The sequence below is a fragment of the Melospiza georgiana genome, chromosome 14 (genome assembly GCF_028018845.1).
Source record: "Melospiza georgiana isolate bMelGeo1 chromosome 14, bMelGeo1.pri, whole genome shotgun sequence".
In the NCBI taxonomy this organism is placed as follows: Eukaryota; Metazoa; Chordata; class Aves; order Passeriformes; family Passerellidae; genus Melospiza; species Melospiza georgiana.
The window spans coordinates 2,696,471-2,716,585 of NC_080443.1; the positions used below are offsets into that span (position 1 = coordinate 2,696,471).

The following is a 20,115-nucleotide window of genomic DNA, read 5'->3' on the forward strand; positions in this document are numbered from 1 at the left end:
GAGAAACTTAGATTTGTGTATGTGAGCCTCTTCAATGACTTTTAGTGCAGGGCTTCTAAGTTTTATCTGGTTCTGTAGAGTGTTTCAGACAAATTTGGATGTGGATAGGATATGTGACTGTTATATAGAGCAGTTTCACTGTTTTTCTGTTTTAATACTACTTTCTGGTCATAATCTCAAAATCTGCATAACCAACACTCTTTAAAATGTGTTCCAGTAATTTTTAAATATGATTTCACCTTTGTCAGTAAAATAATGCAAAGAAATCCCTGCCTGTTACATTAAGATTACAGACATCTAAAGCTAGCTGTAGCATCTTTACTTAAACCATCTTCTCCCTGAGTCCTCCAAAAGGAATGGGTCTGTTTTACTGCTTTGCACAAATTCTCATTTGTTCTCAGGGTTCTCTTTCTTCTCTGTCAACACCCTAAAGGCATCACAGTAGCCAAAATGAATGTATGCAAACATCTTAAGAGAAGTGCCTATTAGGATTTCTAATGCTTTGAGTGTTTTTCTGCCTTCCCTTAACTGTATGTGGCTTTGTTCAAGCAATAAAATTACAAATAATTAGAAATCTAGATAGGGACTCCTTTTACCTTAAATCTACACAGGGACTGAGGAACTCTGACTCACTTGTTATTGAATTAGAGAATTATTGAATACTAAAAGTAATATAAAAATGCTGGGTCAGGTGAAGAATGCTGTTTGTTTCAACTGTATTTAATTATATTTATCTGTGTTTAATGTCTCCTTTAACCAAATAAACATCCAGATACTCATGACATGTAAAATGCTACTACTAGTTCAAAACTATTAAGTAAGAACTTTATAAGAAATACATTACCTTTATTGACATTGAGAGACATGGCAATGAGCTCATTTTTATCCTGTATTTTTATAAGAATACTGCTGATTTCATTCCAAGTAAATATTTCATTCCAAGTTATGTTAAATTAACTAAAAGTCTCTTTAGTGTTTTTGACAGCGAGTTACAGCACTAAGAACTCAAATCTTGCTAAACATAATTTAATAAGAGCAGAAAAGGTTTTAGTTGATTTTTAGTGTCCACATTCGGAGGTTAAAATAGAGAAAGAACACTTATGGCAAAAAAACAACATGGAAATAGTAATGTTTTTCTTCTTCCTTTCTATAGCAGAAGTTGTTATTTTTAACACATATGAAAAACTTCAGGTTTGAGATTTCATATTTAAAAAAAAAAGTATTCTTGTAGAACCCCATGCAGTGCATGGCTGGGTTCTGTGGTGAAAGCTGGACCAGAGAGGATTTTCTGTGGGTCAGTCCTGCTCAGTCAGCTCAGCAGCCAGGGATGGGTGCTTATAGTGGTTGGATGGAACTACTGTCAATGTGTTTTTGCTTTGTGTGATTGGTCAAAAAACTTATAAAGTGAGTTGTAACATTGAGTTCTTTGTCTGCAGCCTGGGATGTGAGCTGCTGGCATCTTCCCATTGTCATAACCATGGAATGAGAGTGATGCTGGAAAATAAAGCAGCTCAAGGCACGTTCCCCTGTTCTGTTTGTGATTTGTACACAGATCCCACCTGGAAATACTCTGCAATCACTGAGCCCAACCATTAACCCAGCACTGCCCAGTACCCCCCAGCCACTCCTTGACTCCACGCCTTTTAAATACCTCCTGTAACTTTGCAAGCCAATAACTCTTTTAAAAAGCATGGCACCAGATAGATATTGAAAGGAAAATCCCGATCGTGGCTCTACAAAACCAATAAAACTTCCTTTATGAGCTTTTATGAAATTTTTTATTGCTCAGAGGGTCTCAGTTTCAGCAGCAGTGAACCATATTTAGACACTAAAACCTGTTTCTCACACTCATCTCCAGAAGTCATTGCCTCTGTGCTTACAGCACTTCAGTCCTGAGAACACATTTATTTTCTTGTCTAAATTTTTGCACAGTAAAGTCAAAATAAAGAATGTTTAACATATGTACCTGGTCTAAGTGTTGCTAGCAAGGGAAGAGGTCAGTGATGGCTCCTGGAAAGGGAACAAGTTTCTTTGTTTTCAGTACTACAGTAGCTAAGACAGAAAACATTAATTTCCATTAATCACTTTGCTATTAATCTCTGTTTAATATCCACTTCAGATGTTCTAGATAAATCCTTAACCTTTCAGTTGTTCCCTGTTGTAATCCTGTATCACTGATGAATCTTGGCAGTGACAAATGGCACTGTTAGACCCTGCAACTACTGCTATTCATGTTCTTCCTCTATGTCTTTAGAGGGAGGAGAAAGGAACGGGCCAGGGAAGACAGTTTGAATACTGATGCTCATAAATGGCATCCTTCTTTTCCTCAAACCTTCCTCAAACTCTGAGCCTGACTACTAAAAAAAGAAGTTTCTCTCTTAAAAAATATAAAAAATTAGTATTTCGAGTGATGGAAACCCTTTGCTTGTCTCAGTAGGAAATTAGGCCAAGTTAGATATCAATTAGTCATTCACACCTTTGATCCTCTCAATGGGTAAATAGGAAGGTTGTCTGATTTACTTTGAATTTTTTACAAAATTCCCAGGAGGTTCAATAACAAACTTCTGCTTGCCAAGTTTAGAACAATAAGGTAGAATAAGTTACCTGGCAAACTTTAAAACAAAATCCAAAATAAGGTACTGTGCAAACTTAAACTTAGCAAGCTCAAACTTAGCAAAATCAAACTTAGCCTGGATACTTGAACGTATCCAGGCACAACAAGGCACTCACTAAGGCATTGACTGGAATTTCTAGTCTGGTTTACAATATATTCTGAGAAGAAGAAGTTAGGAAAAGAGAGAGAAAGAAAGAGACAGAAAGGAGAAGAGTGGAAAAGTCACCATCCGTGGATCCAGTGACAAAATTTGACTGTTGCAATTTCAATGTGCAGTAGTTGAAGTGGTGCTTAAAGAGGCCAAATCTTCGAAACACAAATTTCCCTGGGTTAATACAGGTTCAGGTTGGGGTGAATTCCCAGGCACCTCCCCTGGTGGGAGTTTTACCCTGTCTGTGTCACACTGTGGATCTTGGGGCACTTTGGGGGGCTCTCATGGTTTTTGGCCCCTCCTAAGATGTGGCCCTGCCTCTCACAGCAGCTGAGCCAGGTGTGGCCCATGTGGAGGTGTGAAAACCTCCAGCCCTCCGTGTGAGGATCCTGAGCCTTCCCCAGGGGAGTATCCAAGCTGAGCCACTGGAGCAAGGGAGGGCATTGCCCTGCTCCAAAGCCTGTCCCAGCTGGCAGCATCTGCTTCTGATCTGCCTCTTCCCCTCCCTGGCTCCCAGCGTGGCCCCTCCAGGGCTTGGTGTTCACCCCCTGCCCTGGGCCCATGGCTGCCAAATCCCTCATGGTCACCAAATCCCCCATGTCCACCAAATCTCCCATGGCCAACAAATCTCCCATGGCCACCAAATCTCCCATGGTCACCAAATCCCCCATGGCCACCAAATCTCCCATGGTCACCAAATCCCCCGTGTCCACCAAATCCCCTGTGTCCACCAAATCTCCTGTGGCCACCAAAGCCCCCTTGGCCACCAAAGCCCTCATGGCCACCAAATGCCCCATGGCCACCAAATCCCCCATGGCCACCAAAGCCCTCATGGCCACCAAATCCCCCATGACTACCAAAGCCCTCATGGCCACCAAATCTCCCATGGTCACCAAATCTCCCATGGTCACCAAAGCCCCTGAGGCCACCAAAGCTCCCATGGCCAACAAAGCCCCTGAGGCCACCAAAGCCCCTGCAGCCACCAAAGCCCCCAAGGCCACCAAATCCCCCATGGCCTCCAAATCTCCCATGGTCACCAAAGCCCCCGAGGCCACCAAAGCTCCCAAGGCCACCAAATCCCCCGTGTCCACCAAATCCCCTGTGGCCACCAAAGCCCCCTTGGCCACCAAAGCCGTCATGGCCACCAAAGCCCTCATGGCCACCAAATTCCCCGTAGTCACCAAATCCCCCATGGCCACCATAGCCCTGCTGCTTTTGCCAATGGCAGTAGTTTGAGTCATTGACTGGGACATTTCAGTCCCTCAGAGCCTTTCCAGATCACTTAGCTCCACCAACACAGCCTGTAAAGTTCTGGAATAGCTGGATTGTTTCCTCAGGGAGGAACTGCCTTGTGTCACGGAGCTCCTTTGCTGTGAGTTTTTTGTATTCTTGCAGTAAGTGATGTGATAACACAGCCAGGACAATGAGAAAGTGATGTGCACCTCACAGCAACCAGAAATTCCAGAAATCTACTCCTGTTTGCCACACGGGGCTGGGACCTTTAAAATAGCTGCCAATTGTCCTACTGGAGAGAGAACAATTCTCATTGTGAGAGCTAACAGATATTATGTAAGTACCCGAAACTGGACTGGAATTTACTTGAACTCTTGCTTTGGGTCTGCCCCAGCTTTACCACCACCTGGTGGGAAGACTGGCAGACAGGCATAATAACAATCCAAATTTATGGATGATGCTATTCCAGGTGACAAGGTGCAGATGTATAGGCAATTAAACAACAAAGCTCTTTTCCAAAGGGCAAAATAATAAAAAATTTACTACTTTTTTTTCAGTTTAGATCCAGGTGAAACAGGATTTTGATTCAAGCTGAGAGTGGAAGTTTTCATTAAATGAAAACACCAGATTAATTTAAGAAATTCTCATTTTAGGGATATTCAGTTTCTCTTATAATAGTATTTTCTGGAATATATTTTTTATGACTTTCAGAAGTATCAATATTTTTAAAAAACCCAAATCAAGCAATCCACCCACTAAGTCTATTACTGCAATATGAAGTGTTTTAATTTTCCTTGTGTGAAGAAAGCAGTATGGGCAATTAAAATAATAAGCTAACATGTCAACTCCTATGCACTGTAAAAGTTTTGCAGCTAACAATATTACTAATCCATCAAGAAAGACCAGAAAACTGTTAGATAGAAATACTTTTGGAATGTTATCTGATAGGAAAACTTTTGTTTGGGATAGTGGGAGATACATTTAAAGTGTTGAGTATCATGTCAAAAATACCCTTTGTGCCTTGTATGCAGGAGATATCTGAGCCAGCTGAGCCCAGGGAGGGGTGAGGACAGGGGGTGTCAGAACCCAGGAGATTCCTCTGACTGCCCTGGGTGATTTGAGACCCTGACAAGGGGCTCAGAGACCTTGGCACAGAGTCAAAAACACCTGTGCCTTTGATTTTAGCCCATGGAAACAATGACCAACTTTGTGTGAGGAGTTACAAGCCACAAGGGTTTGAATAGAATAATAGTGAATTTACCACAGGGTGAAAAAGTAGAATTTTGGGGGTTTTAGAGTGGGGGTTCAGGAGGCAAGATGGAGGAATCTGGGCATATTCTGTCCTTCTTCTTGCTCTGGTTCTCCATCTTCTGCTGTGATGGTGGCGCTTCTGGATTGGTTTAGAGTAGAGACAGACTGTCTAACATAGGTGATTGGTATTGGAAAATTATTGTAAATAAAGCACAGGTAGTTTTTAGTATAAATAGATAACACTGCCCTGAGGGTGGTCAGTGTGCCTCAACCTGACCTGCTAAACAGACCTCAGCAAGTCCAAAAAAATGTATTAGATAAAAAAACAAAACCAAAAAAACTTTAAAACCAAAGCTGAGGAATCCCAACTTCTTCTTTAAGCGTGGGGCTGGGAAAAAAGACTTTTTAATACCTTGGGAGCCATTTCAACAACAACAAACTCAAAAAGGGGGGCCTGAGGACAGAGGTAACCTCCAGCCAGGTCTCATGAGCTCTCGGAGGTCTATAACACACCCAAGATAGCTCAGCTACCTTTGGAGGCATAAAATCAGCAGGATGGCTTCTGTTGCAGCGTTGGAAACAAAAAGGTTTAATAAAAGGCAAAATAACAAACAGAGAAAAACCGAGCCAGGTGCAAGAAGTTCTTGCTCCTGGTAAAACACAAAGTGATTGGTTTCTTTGTTCTCTTCTTTTTCTAGTAAACTGCTCAGGGGGGAATTTTTGGCTCCTGTCCAATTGACCATCCTTAAGTCTGAGGTGAAGCCCCCGAGGTCCTATGAGGTGTCTTTTTCACCAAATCAAAGAGAGAAACTTCTGGGCTTCTTTCCTTTTTGAGGGGACAAAGGATAGTTTTGTCACTCTGTCAACAGGGGGCACAATCCTATATGTGAAAAATGCGTATTTTATGATTGGCTTTTTCGCAAATATTAAAATAAATATTATATGTGTTGTGTTAGAAAGTAATGCTGTATTAATTCTCTTAAGTAGTGTGTTAAATATAGTTTTAGGTTATAACAAAATGTTAAAATAGAAACTATGCTATGTAGGATACTTTTTTAAAACAAAGGACTCACAGTGAGATAGCCACAGGACACCTGAAACATTCAGAGAAAGAGAATTTATTGCTCCCTTATCAGAAAAAAATGAACTCCTTCCTGCCTTGTTCAGCCCTGAAGACACCGTGAGGATTCAGAGGAAGAAGCTGACACTGACCAGACTGAATCCTGTGTTTGAATGGAATTTATGCATCATGCATGAGGTGTATGAATATGCAACAGGCTGTTGCTTTTAAGGGTTAATGCTCTGTTAATGTGGGTCCTTTTTGGGCTTGTGCTGTCCAGAAAAAGATACCTGGACACCCATAACTCTTTGTCTCTATTGTCTCATATTGTCCTAATCCAAATTGTCCAAATTATTATTACTCTAATATGATTTAAATTATATAATACACATTATATATAATATATAATATTGCTGTTTTTATAACCATTTTATTACTATTAAACTTTTAAAATTTTAAAAACAAGTGATTGGCGTTTTTCACATATAGGCAGGGAGGGCTGAGCCCACTCCTTGCCCTCCAGACCTGCCTCAACCCCTAAACTTCCATGGCACCACCAGCTCATCCGTGTTTCAGGTTATTGGTTTAGTGGGAATAATCCTTCTTAACAAGCTCTCAAGGGGGCCACAGAATTGTGTTAATATTAAGCAAAGAAATTCCCCATCACAATGTGGAATATAACAGCAAACATAATGCTTTCATAAAATGGTTTTATTTGTCACAAAAAAAATGAGTAATTCTGCAACGTCTCTTTGAACAACTGCAGTGTTTTTTTGTGCTATTTGTTAAAATATTTAGATGAGATGCTCAAGTGAAAGCCTAAACACGCTGTCATCTTCAGACATACTCAGGCAATTAGAGTGCAGCTTATGTTATTGTTTTATAATTCAAGTCTTGTGAAGTAATAAATTAAGAAACTCATTAAATTTTCAATTGCTTTAATAGAAAAATTCAACTTATTAAATTCTTTGGTAAGGCCTAATAACAGAACACTGGAAATACATCTATTTTTTTTCTATCTTTGTTAAATCTTCTTGCCCACATAACCTCTACCTTCAATATAAGAAAAATAAATAATGGGAATATAAACTGTAAAAATACTCTGTCTTACATGGAGTTTAACCTTAATTCCCTTTGTCAGATTTTAAAGAATCTCTAAAAAACTTCCATGACTGCCATCCCTCCCCATAAATAGCTGCAGGCCTCTCAGCAGCTTTGTGCTCTGAGCTTTGTTCTGCCAGCATTGTCAAACAAAGACTGATGGCACTATTTTTGTTTGGCAATGCATGACACAATTTGATGCTATAAGTGGAGCTATTTTAAAAAGGGAGGTGTTGAAATTATCTCTGTTTTCACTGCAATTGGAAATTGTAAGTGTATGTATTTAATGAAGCTTGCAAATATGAAACTGCTCAGTGAGCTAAGTCTGTACTTGTAGAAATCACTTCATATCCATTAAAATCACAAAGGCTGGATTCACAGTTGAGGTGAACTTCCTCATTTCATGAAGCTTTCTCTTTTTTCTGTACCTGCTGAATTTTAAAGCCCAAATTATTTGAAAATTAATGTAGTTACACCCAAGGATGTATATTTTTTTCCACTCTGTGTTGGTATGTTCATGTTATGACAGCACAAGAACTACAGAAATTCTTCCTTCATCTTAATAAGTGTTGGTGGTTTAAATTATTCAGTGGTTCTCTGAGTTAGTGCCAAACTGTAGTGAGACAGACAGAGAAATGACATGAGGCTTGAGATGCTCTGCACATAGTACTCACTATCCTAGATAAGTATGTGCAAAGAAATAAATATATTTGTCCAGAAATAGAAATAAATATATTTGAAATGTATTATATATATATTTGAAATAAATATATTTGTCTAGAAAATCAGGAGACTGTTGTAAAAGTGAATTACTTTATGAACAGTAGACTAACAAGCTTGCTGTTGCCTGCTACCATTCCAAAGAGTGGGAATGCTGTCTTCCACATCTGGTTCTACCTTACCCAAATTATAACTATTAGCTTTTTGTACGATTAACTGTTCAGTCTGGGCAAAAAAATGGCACAGGGCAGAAATCAGTTCTGTATTTCTTAAAGCAGTTCTAGGGCATCTCCTTCTGAACTGTTTGCCCATGTGCACCAGTCCAATTTTCTTTTTAGTGAGTCCTCAGAACTCCCCTGGGCTTTGAGCTCTGTCATAGAGACCTATTCAAATCCCCCACTTGCATTTAGTAAATGACCTTTTGCCTCACCCGGTTTGTGATATTTTCAGTGTTAGCTCTTCCTATCCCTCCTGCCAGCCACAGAGGTATCTAGCTGCAAGGTCAGCTGCATTTCTCCTTTTCCTTCCATGAAGCCTGGGGGTTTTTTTTCTGGCAGGAGAAGAGGAATTGGTACCAGAGGTATCAGCAGTCTCCCTTGGTGTGTGGGGACAGGGCAGCAGAGCTTCAGCTGGAGGAATCTGTGGGGTTTTATCACTTAAATCCCTGATGCTGCTCTCCTGTAAATGATTTCACGCCAATCAGTGCTCGTGGAGTTTAATAAAGCTGTAAAGCCAAGTCATAATCTGCTGTATTCCTCAATAGGGGAACTCAAAATATTGCAGGTCACTGGCAAAGGCAGCATTTCTATTCATGCTTTTATGAGGTGATTTTCCTCTGCCTCTTCTTATGCTGGTGTCACTTGTGGAATGAAATGAGTTGCCAGGAAAATAGGATCTAAAGGCCCTCTCAAAACATTAAAAAATTAATCAGATTTGTCATTTTGTTACTTCAACTCACAGATTTATTAGACTAACTCGCAGATTTATTAGACTAAAATTATGGTACTTTTGAGTCTGACTCATGGTTTTTGATTGCTCAAGGTTGTCAATATGACACATGGGACATTTCTCTTTTTTAAATTTTTTTCCTGTTTTTCTATCCCCTCTCCAGACAGAGTCTGGCAGGCATGAGGGTGCATCACATCATCCACTGCCTCTAGCCAGGGCTCATAATAAAACCAGAACACTCACTCTAGACAGGCTTCCATGTCCTCCTCATATTTTAAATAGTTTATACAAAGGTTTTTAAAAAGCAAAGCTAAACAATGAGCAAAAATCCCCAAACCAACAAACCAAACCACAAACACAAAGCAGCAGGTGACCCAGAGCTCTGGTAACGTTCTGCCCATGGCAGTGCCCAGTTTGTTTCCCTTTCCCTGTCCAGTCCCAAAACCAGAAGTCCCCAACAACACAGACCTCTCCTTGACCTGTAACATTCCTTATTCTCCTTATTGCTGTTTTCTTCTCACTTGCCTCTGTTGAACTCCTTCAGAACCTTCCTTATAACTCATCCTTTTCTCCCATCACCAAGTGTTAATTAGTGAATATTGGGACTTTTGGTGGCATTCAGCCAATGTTCTTCACAGTAGCCAGTGTGAGGGTGTGTTTGGCATTTGTGCTGCAATCAATGTTGAAATACAGGGATTTTGTTACTGCTGGGCAGGGCTTACACAAAGTCAAGGCCTTTTCTGTTCCCAAGTCCTGTACCAGAATTTGGGAGGGGACACAGCTGACCCCCAGTGACCCAAGGGTCAGGTAAATCCGAGGGGCAGGTGGGGAACAATGGCTGTGATGAATTTTGCCTTCCCAATCCCCCTGTGTGTGATGGGTGTGCTCAGCACCAGCCCATGGAAAGCTGGGAATGAATTCTTGCTTGGCTTTGCCTGTCTGGCAGCTTTTGCTTCACCTGTTAAACTCTCTTCATCTCCCTTGTGGGTTTTCTCTTTTATTTTCCAATTGTCCCCCTGGTGCCACCCTGGGTGGGGGAAATGAGTGACCCTTGTGTGGAGCTGTGCTGCTGGCTGGGGTTAAATCCCAGCAGTGAAATTCTTCCTTTCCTTGAGAAAGAGGGGACCACCCCCTCATCTCCCAAAGGAAAAACACCAAAGCAAAACAAAAACCCAACCTAAACACCAAACAACCAAATGGAAGGAATTACTGATGTGAAGATGCTCTCTACCCAGCTAAGACTCTACAAAGATTCTCTGTTTAATCCAATGTAATCTGACTTGCTCTAGGATTTTCTGTAATATTTGCAGTATCAAGAAACTTAGATAATTTTAAATTGTGTAATGAGGGTTTTGCTTGGCTTCCTGAAATCTTGGGAGTGACAAGAAAGACTTCAAATGAGTTCTGACTGGGTTTTCACTATAAGGTATTTATTCCCAGAGCTGAAGATTGTACCACCCTCAAGACACACAAGCATATCCGAACTCTGAAAGTTGTTACCCTCATGATAATGAAGATATTCTCAGTAAGGAAATACTGGTTGGTAAAATTTTAACACATTATTTCTCTTTCTGAAATGTGGAAGTTCCTACATAAGGCAGTGCTCTGTTGAGCAGACAGTACCAGCAGCGAAATGATGCCACTCTTATTTTTTTAAAGGATTTGCTCTTATTTTGTTTTGAACCAGAACAGCTCAGTCTGTGGCCAGTTGTTCTTTCTGTTGGTAGCTACAACCCTGTTTGTAGTTCCAGGTTTGCAGGTGTCACTTCTGCTGGCTGTTATTTGGAGGGGGATAATAAAGAAATAAAATTGAAATACAGTGAAGAACACCCGGCTCACCCTCACAGAAATAGGATTGCATAAAGAAATGTGGAGTTCATGTAGATATATCATCTGCATTGAAGATGTACAGAAGCCTGTTTTCCCTCATCAGTGCCCTGATGAAAAGTGTTTTCTTTGGTTTAATTTAAGCATTTCTTTTTAAAGTACATAGATACAGCTGAACAATGGGGTTAAGCTACCTGTTGTTCCATGCAACGGGTTCTGAAGGACAATGTGTTAGAACAATAGGTTCTGGCTTTTCAATTTTTTTAAATTATCAATCAGAATTATAAGTCCTAATGTACCTTTCCACTGACTTACTTGAGCAACCCTGCTACAATAAAGCATATTAAATAATTTCGTTAACCTTGGCCTAGACTTGCATGAAGAAGCTCCTGATTTGGGCAGTGCAGCACAGATGTGAGGTCTGTGATTGCTGCAGCAGTGCCACTCTGCTGGCACTGTGTCACTTTTGATGTGACAGCTGCATTCCAGCCATCAAGGGTTACAGCTCCTGGCACTGCGGAGTTCTCATTATGCCATTTCTACTCTGCAGTAAAATAATAATTTCAAAGCAAGCTGCTCCCATCTCCTCCCTAACCTGAGATCAGAAGTTCTCCTGTTTATTTTTTTCTGACTTTTCATCTAATCTGCAGCAGCTGGGTTTGTGTTTAAGGGTAGTGTTCTGAGACTGACCAAATGTATATTACTTAAAAAAAAAGGTGTTTGAATATTCAAAAATACATAAAAGTAACAAATAAAAAGCTGTTAATAGTACATTTTTCCTTTGAGTAAATGAACTGGGAATATCTTAAAATTATAGGAGATTTTATATACTTGTCAAATACACATATTTTTATGAAATTGTCTTCCAGTTGCTCTATGAACTATTAAAATGAATACTTTATATAATTATTTCATGTCAGGAATTTAAAAACAAAGCCATGAAGTACCTACCTTGAGAAACTGCTAAAGCAAAATCTGAGTGATTCCACTTGAGATATTCTTAAGAGGAATATTTTTATTTTCCTTTATCCTGAAATAGTGAGCTGTCTTTGAAGCTCAGTTGGCAAAGAGAATTGATGAGAGGTGTTCTGCTACCATAACAAAACTTGCTCTCATTTGCAGAGGTCAAAGCTACCCCTTGGTGCACTTTCCCCCTCCCATTTCTGGGATTGTACTGGGCACCTGAGCAACAGCTGAAGGAGGACAGTTGTTGGTTTTATTTTTAATGTCATAGATCAGAGAATCTGATATTCCCAAATAAACAGCAAGGTAATGCAAAAAAACATGGAAAAATTCCGAATTATAACTGCATGACCAAAAATAAACCCAGCCTTTCTGGGGACTCATGTCTACAGCTGGTGACAGCAACTGCAATGGAAATTAGAAGAGCATCTTGTAAAGAGAATCACTTTTCATCAACACCTGATTTTTAATAAAGTAGTGCTGAATTTTAATTTGTAATTCAATTTTCTTAATGCATGCACCTTGTGTAACCAAGAAATCAATATCATCAGATGGATAGATGGTTTTTGCCTCTCTGTTTAAAGGTCATGTACTAATTCAAGCAGCTATAAAAATTAACATATTTCAGTAATTTTAGACTAGAGAAGATTTCTCTGCAGCCTTAAGAAAACTATACTGACATGCTTTTGGCAGCAGAATGGGATGACACATTGCTGCTATGTGACAAACCCAATACAGAACCTTTATTAATAATCCTGTTAATGTTTCATCTAATGCAAGGGAAATGGTAAATAAATTGTGGCTTTAACCCACTGCTGAGCCTCCAATTACTGTTTTTCTTCCTATCTGCTTCCAATATATCATTTTTTTAATATGACTGAAATGTTCTAACAATCAAGGCTTAGGATCCTAACAGCATGAAGTCCTCATTATGTGATTTCTGCACTACAGTAAAATAATGATTGTGAAGCAAGCTGTTCTCCATGTCACACTTACAGAATAACTCACAAGACTCCCCATTTACCAGCTCCTGGTTATGGATTCAATTACTTAATGCCTTGGGTTTGTGGATGTTGGAATCATGTCATGCATCTGTCTTGAGCTGCTCCATAAAAAGCATTCAAAGTGAATAAATTACAGGTGATGTTCCCCAGAAGCACTCGGAGGTTTTTGCTTTTTCCCAAAGCCACTCAGGGTTTTGGCTTCTAAAAGTTTAATGAAGGGTTTCATAAACCATAAAAAAGCCCACTAGAATGTCATGACCTTCTTTCATTTTTTTATTCTGTGCAAAATTTTCTGTTTTACACAGAACAGGGAGAAGAATATTCCACTTGAGAGTCAGCATTTAAATGGTATGTTCTAGCCCCAAATACATATTAAACAGAAATGTAGAGGGAAGTAAACAGTATTTTAGATGGCTGTGCAGGTTTTGTAAAGAGAGATTTTATTTTTCCAAACAAAAGCTCTGTGCATCAGATTAATGTGTTTTGCCTCCTTCAGTCTGCATTTTAAAATTGGCAAGGAGATGAAATCATAAATACTTAATTATTAGCAAGTGACTCTTACAGCTGCTATATATCTGCTATTTCTGGTGTTAAGTACATATCAGGGGAAAATTTGGGGTGTCTGACTGTACTTCACCTGACCTATAGGCCTATTATTTTTCTTCCTGTTACTATAAAATAAAATTCTGTAACAGAATTACTGTAAGGCTTATTTGGCTGACTGCAGGAGCCTGCCAAGTATCCCCCCTGTGTCAGAGTCCTGAATTCAGGACCATGCCTGCAGCCCTGGGACGCCAGGATTGGACACACCACACAAATGGGCTGCATTAATAACACATTTGCTCTATTAAATCAGGTTTGCATGCATCAAGAAATGGTGGCTGCTCCCTCAAAGGTGAAACACATGGAGAATTTTAGATGCACGTGCACTGCTCTGACACTCCTGCTGTGTGTGAAACGTGTGCCTGGTGGGCACAAAGTGGGAAATGCTGAAACACCAGAGGATTTTCTGGGCAATATGCACAACTTCCCTGCTTCCAGGTATTTTTCACTGGCAAGAAAAGAATCCCAGTAAATGTTGGCTTGCTCAGCTGCAGACAGCAAAGTGTGGCTCAAAGGAGACTGGCACTGAGCTGTGACCCTGGCAATTAGACACTTGGGTGTGGGATTTAACAAAGATAGCTGGTGACATTCTTGTGTGCTTTTCCCCCTCTCCCTAACTGCTCTATTTTTGCAGCTTTCCTGTTGTTTCTCTCCCAACCTTTGTTTGATAACCTTTACAGGATCACTTAGAGAGCAGCAAGATACAGTTTCAAGTATCATTAATTTCTTAACACCTTGGTGTTTTATCTCATCTCTTGATACTGTTCCTTTCAGTATAAAATATATGTATTTATATAAATTATATATATAAAAGTATATATAAAATAAAGTATGGATTCTCAGTCCTATAAAATAAATTAAGGACTATTTTATTTTAAAGTTATATTAATAAATTATTCAATTGATATAAATAAAATAAAGGATTAGTTTATATTATAGTTATATTATTGAATTAATAAGTTTATATTAATAAATTAATATATTTATATTAATTTAATAATAAATTAAGGTTTTCCAGTCCCATTTCTCTTACCCCTCCAGAGCTGATGGGTGTTGTGACCAGTTTTGTGCCCCATGGCTGACATCCTGCTCCAGCTGCATTCCTTGGGCAGGATCACTGAGGAACAGAGTGGCCACGTTGTCATTTGGCTGTGCTACTATAATTAATAGAAGGGCATACCTGTGTGAGCCAACAGGCAGCCTGTTCTAGAGCAATGCCTACTAAATCATTGCCTTGCAACCTACTGGAAGTGGGAGAGTTGTCTGCCATGTGTTGGTCTGGAGACTTTTCCTTGCAGCAAACACCCTTTGTACCCATTTTAATGTAAATTAATTAATTCAGTAGGCATTTCAGATACACAGAAGAATAATATTTAGTGGAAAATGAACATTGAGAAAAAAGAATGAAAGGGTTCTAAGTACAAACAGACTCAACAGAATGGAGAGAGACAGAAAGTGTTGTGTGAGACATTTGGGTTTCATGTGATTAAAGAAACTGGGAGGGACCGAGTTCAGCAGGATGAGACTCAGAGAAAGGCTGCAACAACACCTTTCCTTTTCCCAAAAGCTTGTGCTGTACCATCATTATAGACAAACGCAGTTGTCTGTAATACATCTGATCCAGCTGGAGACTGGATCACTGCATTCCCTTCTCTCCCAACTGTTCACACTGAACTCTGAGTTACTGCAGCCCCTGCACAGGCTCCTAAAGACTTGCAGCAGCAGGAGCAGAGCTGTTCTCGACAGTGAGCATCCACTTCCCAAGGAAGGAGCTCCTGTGGCCTCTCTGACAGATGCTGCAGCTGCCTGGGCACCTTTCAGCAGGACAGGCTTGTGGCTGCATTCCTCTTCACAGAGAAAAGCAAGGCACAACTTCCCAAGGATTTTCTGGGATTCAAAATCTCTGAACCTCAGAGAAAGAAAAAACAATTCTTATCTCATTTACTGCTCCTGTGTAGCCCCACATTTCTCTTCACAGAGAAAAGCAAGGCACAATTCTTCCCAAGAACATTGCTGGGATTCACATTCTCTGAATCTCAGAGAAAGAAAACACAATTCTCGTCATTTGCTGCGCCTGTGCTGTGCCAAAGTAGAAAGTAATATGGAGATTGTTTACCCAATGATGGTGTTTTGTTTCCTTGGTCTATCAGGGCCAAGTGTGTGTGTGTGTGTGTGTGTGTGTGTGTGTGTTGGGACAGTCACGACATTCTGTGCACGGTGTGCAGGGTTGAGTGCTTGGCAGGTTCAGTTTTAGATGTACAGAATAATATAGTATAATAAAGTAATTAATTAACCTTTTGATATCCACGGAGTCCTCATCATCATTCCTCCTTCGTTGGGGCCTTCTCAGCACTGCAATACTCCTGTGTTGTTCACAAGTGGAATGCATTGTGAAAGATTGTTTACCTGAAGGGAATTGGTGATTGAATTCTAGTGTGAGTGTTTTCATTCACTGACCAATTGCATCCACATGTGTGCGCAGACTGTCAGTCAGCAGTCACAAGATTCTATACAATTGAATTGAGTGCTTGTGCAGATTCAGTGTAATATAATGTAATATAATATAGAACAATATGGTATAATAAAGTAATTAATTAGCCTTCTAATATCAATAGAGTCAGATACATTCTTTCTCCCCTTGCTTCTACAATACAGGCTGAGATGTGTCTTGGGACACAAGGATGAGGAAAATGGGGCATGGAGAGACACAGAGTGTGTCACCATTGAAAATTCTCTGAGTAGGCTGGCTGAGGAGCTTCAGTGCATGTCTCAGTCATTGTGGCTGTGGAGAATTTTTAGCTAGGTACAATTCTTGGAGCAGAAAAGTGTATGTGGGGTTGGCTACTCATAATTACCCTATGAGATTACCTTCCTCTGCTTTTCCTCTGCTGCTTCCTTGCTCATATTGTTAGAAACACAGCAATGGAGTCACTCCTCTTCAACCAAATTTTTTTCTTCCCTGAATTTTCCTTTATGCCCCAGGTTATTTAAATTCCAATAAATTTAAATTCCAAATAAATTTAAATTGGAAAATAAGCTGCTGGTGTGCATCACTATCCCAAATCCCTGTCTGTCCCTGTTTGGGCGCCAAAATATGTGGAGGATCACTTGACCAATATGATCAAGTGATGCCGCTTTATAACAAAAAGCAAGCCATTTTTATACTATTCTCTGTTGTTCCCGCCTCAAGCTATTATATGGTAGCTTAAATCCTTTTTACACATGCATTTTAATATTTCAGTTAATTTTATTTAGTCTTCCTTCTTTATGTGTCTCACTGCAGTTTTCTTGTCTGCCTTTGCATCCTGAACTGTCTGCTTTTGAGCGTGTTCTTCTCCATTTGTGTCCTTCAAGGACATGGTGACCTTACTCAGTCTCTTTGAAGGATTGTGCATATGTTGCATATATCCATTGTCCTGCAAAAAAATCTCAACACCTGTCCATAAACCTCTGGGAGCAGCAGGGTCCAGGCTGAACTTCACTCCTGCAGCTCTGAATGGGGTGACCCTGGCAGAGGAGGGAATGTTCAGCTCCTGCTCTGGGCTTTGCTTTGTTTTTGGGCTGGTTTTGCCCCAGCAGGGCAGTGTCTGCATGGGAGAAGGGGGAGCTCAGGCCCTGCTCCCCTGGGCTGGGATGCTCAGAGAGCCCCAAAGCTGGGCTGTTGGGGAAGGTTAAACAAGAAAGCCTTATAAATATGATTGTGTGGCAAAAGACTTTGAGAATATGGAAACAATAAGCGAGATTGAAATGAAAGCAAGCTTTGAGATACCTCTGTTACTGAACAACTGGAAAACAATGGTGTGGCCAGCTGAAGGTGATGCCCTTTTGATGGAACAACACCCTCTGCTTGCAGACAGGTCCAGCTTGGCAGAAGAGGTCCAAAGAGGAGTTTTTAAAGTTTAAAATGTAGCACAGTATGTTAATGTAGTGATTCTTATAGGCTGTATAGAAATGCCATAGGATTTGTGTCTTGTACCAGATTGGTTAGCGAGAATTAGAATATTCAACACAGAAGAAGATTTATGGTATTGTAACGGGAACCTCGCTCTCTTGCCTCTTATCCCTCTTACCCCTTTTTGCTCTCTTGCCTCTTATCCCTCTTACCCCTTTTATTCTCTTATGCTTTTGCTTTGTTATCCTCTTATGCTCTCCCCCTCTCTTCTCTCGGGCCTGCTCTGAGCTGGGTCTGGCAGCTCCCAGCAGGGCCCTGCACCCAGGCCCTGTGCAATAAACCCCAAATCCCAGCAGGGCCCTGCACCCAGGCCCTCTGCAATAAACCCCAAATCCCAGCAGGGCCCTGCACCCAGGCCCTGTGCAATAAACCCCAAATCCCAGCAGGGCCCTGCACCCAGGCCCTGTGCAATAAACCCCAGATTCCAGTCCTGACTGCAGAGATCTCTCGTGTCCGTCTGTCCTGACCATCCTACCCCCCAACGCTCCTACCCTGGGTCTTTGCCATGTAGGATGGGGTCACCAGGCTGAGGGGCTTTCAGCCTGGCTGCTAGGACTGACAGAACTGGGATGTGAGGGGTTGCTGGGGCTTTGTTCTCATTGCTGAGGTTGATCTTTCCCCATCCTTTCTTTGTGGTAGCCCCTCACACCAGAAAATCAAAAGCTGAACTGAATGGATGTGTTGGATAGTTGTGTAAATTGGTGCAGATATCAGTTTAATAAAGAAAAATCTCTGCTTCTGTCATGGCCCTCAGTCTGTCTTCTGTATCAAAGACAGTGACTTCCTGTAGAGTTTTACAGTCATCCCACAAAGCTTAGAACAGAAAAAGAATCATTGCTCTGATGGTTTGGGAAAGGATAGTGCTCTCTTAAAACATTATAGGATAGCAATTAAATTAATTGCCTCTATAGTTCATTGAGATACTTTGGTTTGTTCCTCAGTACGGGAATACAATTACATGATATATGGTATAATGTCTGTTTTTCTGATGCTCTCTGCTTTGGGGCCAGATTTTTATCCACAGAGCTTCACCTGGCTCCCACACCAGAGCTGGCTGCTCTACAGTGTGAGCTACTCTGGCTGTGTGAGATATGCCTGGCTGCTGAGCTGAGAATTATAGGTCAAACTACATTGTGCTCCTAACTAATATGTCAAACCACCCCCCAAAAAGTTCAAATAAATGGGCCATTTATTGCAAGATAATCAAGAGGCAGAATTGTGAAGCCTAACCTTTATAAAATCCCAGGTTGCTTTAATAGTCCTACATCTTCTAGGAAGAAACCCTGGGTTTCCATTCATATGCTGCACTGGAGCTTGTCTCTTTTGTGATCACTATCTTATTTCAAAATATGAAATGTATTATTTTGGATACACCGAAATGGAATGCTGGAGTGACTGTTATGGACTCAGGAATCTGTTATATCCCCAAATTAAATTTTAACTATCTGTGTAACATATCTTTAGTGTTGTTGTGTAACACTCTGCAGTGTGAAGCTTATGAAGTTTCACAAACATAATTGCATTTTTATTGTCATATGCTGCTAGCTTTTCAACAATCCCTTTGCTTCTTCTGAGTGTGTGCTGTAATTTTGTTTCAAAAAAATAATCTTACATTTAGGTAGTCATGAGGCTTCAAATTGCATAATATTCAGAATTCTTTGCAGAACTGCTACCATAAATATGTAGAGACCTTTTTTTAGTCAGTAAAGAAATCCAATGAGCATGAGTGTGTATATATGATTTTTCTAACTGCAGAAACATGACATGTACCACCAGAGTAGAAAAAGCTCTTGCACTGTTGCCCTTGCATGTTTTGTTCTACAGCTGAACATATTATTAAATCAATTTGGGCAACAACATTTGATAAGACCTATTGAACATAGAATTTTCACAATGCAACTGCACAAATTTATTTAGCACAAGCCTGTCTTTAACTGTTAAACTGTGAGTAAGTGTGTGACCCCTGCCTTGCACCTGCATAATGAGATTGATAAAATAGGAAATGTTAACTGGAACACTAAATGCAGCAGGAATGTGTCTGCCTGATCCAGTCCTTTAGCATTCCCAATGCCTGGGGTCAGGGTGTGTTTCCCACTTTTGGAGGGTGTGTTAGAGCTGCCTGGGGCTCCTGTAGGAGCTCTGCCCCATGGACAAACCACAGCACTGTCAGTCACAGAAAGGGAAATAGCAACGAGAAGGGACAGACATTCTGTAGGGCCTGTGGCAATAGGACACTGAGATAAAAGCAGGGAGATTCCAGGTAGGTGCAGGGAAGAAATATTTCAGGGTCAAGGTGGTGGAACAGCAGGACAGGTTGCATGGGGAGGGAGTGGATGCCCCATCCCTGGAACATTCAAGGCCAGGCTGGGCAGGCTGAGGAAGCTGATCCCACTGGAGATGTCCCTGCTCATTGCAGCAGTGTTGCACTCTCACCTCTAAATGTCCATTTTGAGTCTAGCCCCTCTATGGTCCTGCGTCCTGATAGCCCCCCTGGCTGAGCTCCCAGTTCCTGGGGAAATTCCATTCAGGTTCCTTGCAGGTACTGAACCAATCCCCGCAGTCCTGATCATTGAATACTGGCTTCAGTCTTGCTAAAATTTCTCTTGAAATGCTGTGGATTTTGTAGATTATGCATTAGACATTATAGATACCCCAAACTAAAAATGCCACCCAGTTCCCTGGAAAATG

General features: G+C 40.7%; 2 protein-coding genes across 7 annotated transcripts in view; both read right to left on the reverse strand.

The window, feature by feature from the left end:
• The window catches only part of KCTD15 (potassium channel tetramerization domain containing 15), a 246,319-nt gene that overhangs the window by 107,947 nt on the left and 118,257 nt on the right, over window positions 1-20,115 (reverse strand). The window lies entirely within an intron of this gene.
• Window positions 1-20,115, reverse strand: part of CHST8 (carbohydrate sulfotransferase 8) — a 203,026-nt gene that overhangs the window by 21,564 nt on the left and 161,347 nt on the right. For 4 of the 6 annotated variants that reach the window (XM_058033924.1, XM_058033926.1, XM_058033922.1 and 1 more), the window contains exon 3: window positions 14,509-14,592. The exons of the other annotated variants lie outside the window; for them this stretch is intronic. In XM_058033924.1, the coding sequence (XP_057889907.1) occupies window positions 14,509-14,592 (84 nt within the window). The remainder of the gene's footprint in view (window positions 1-14,508; window positions 14,593-20,115) is intronic. 6 annotated transcript variants of the gene reach the window in all.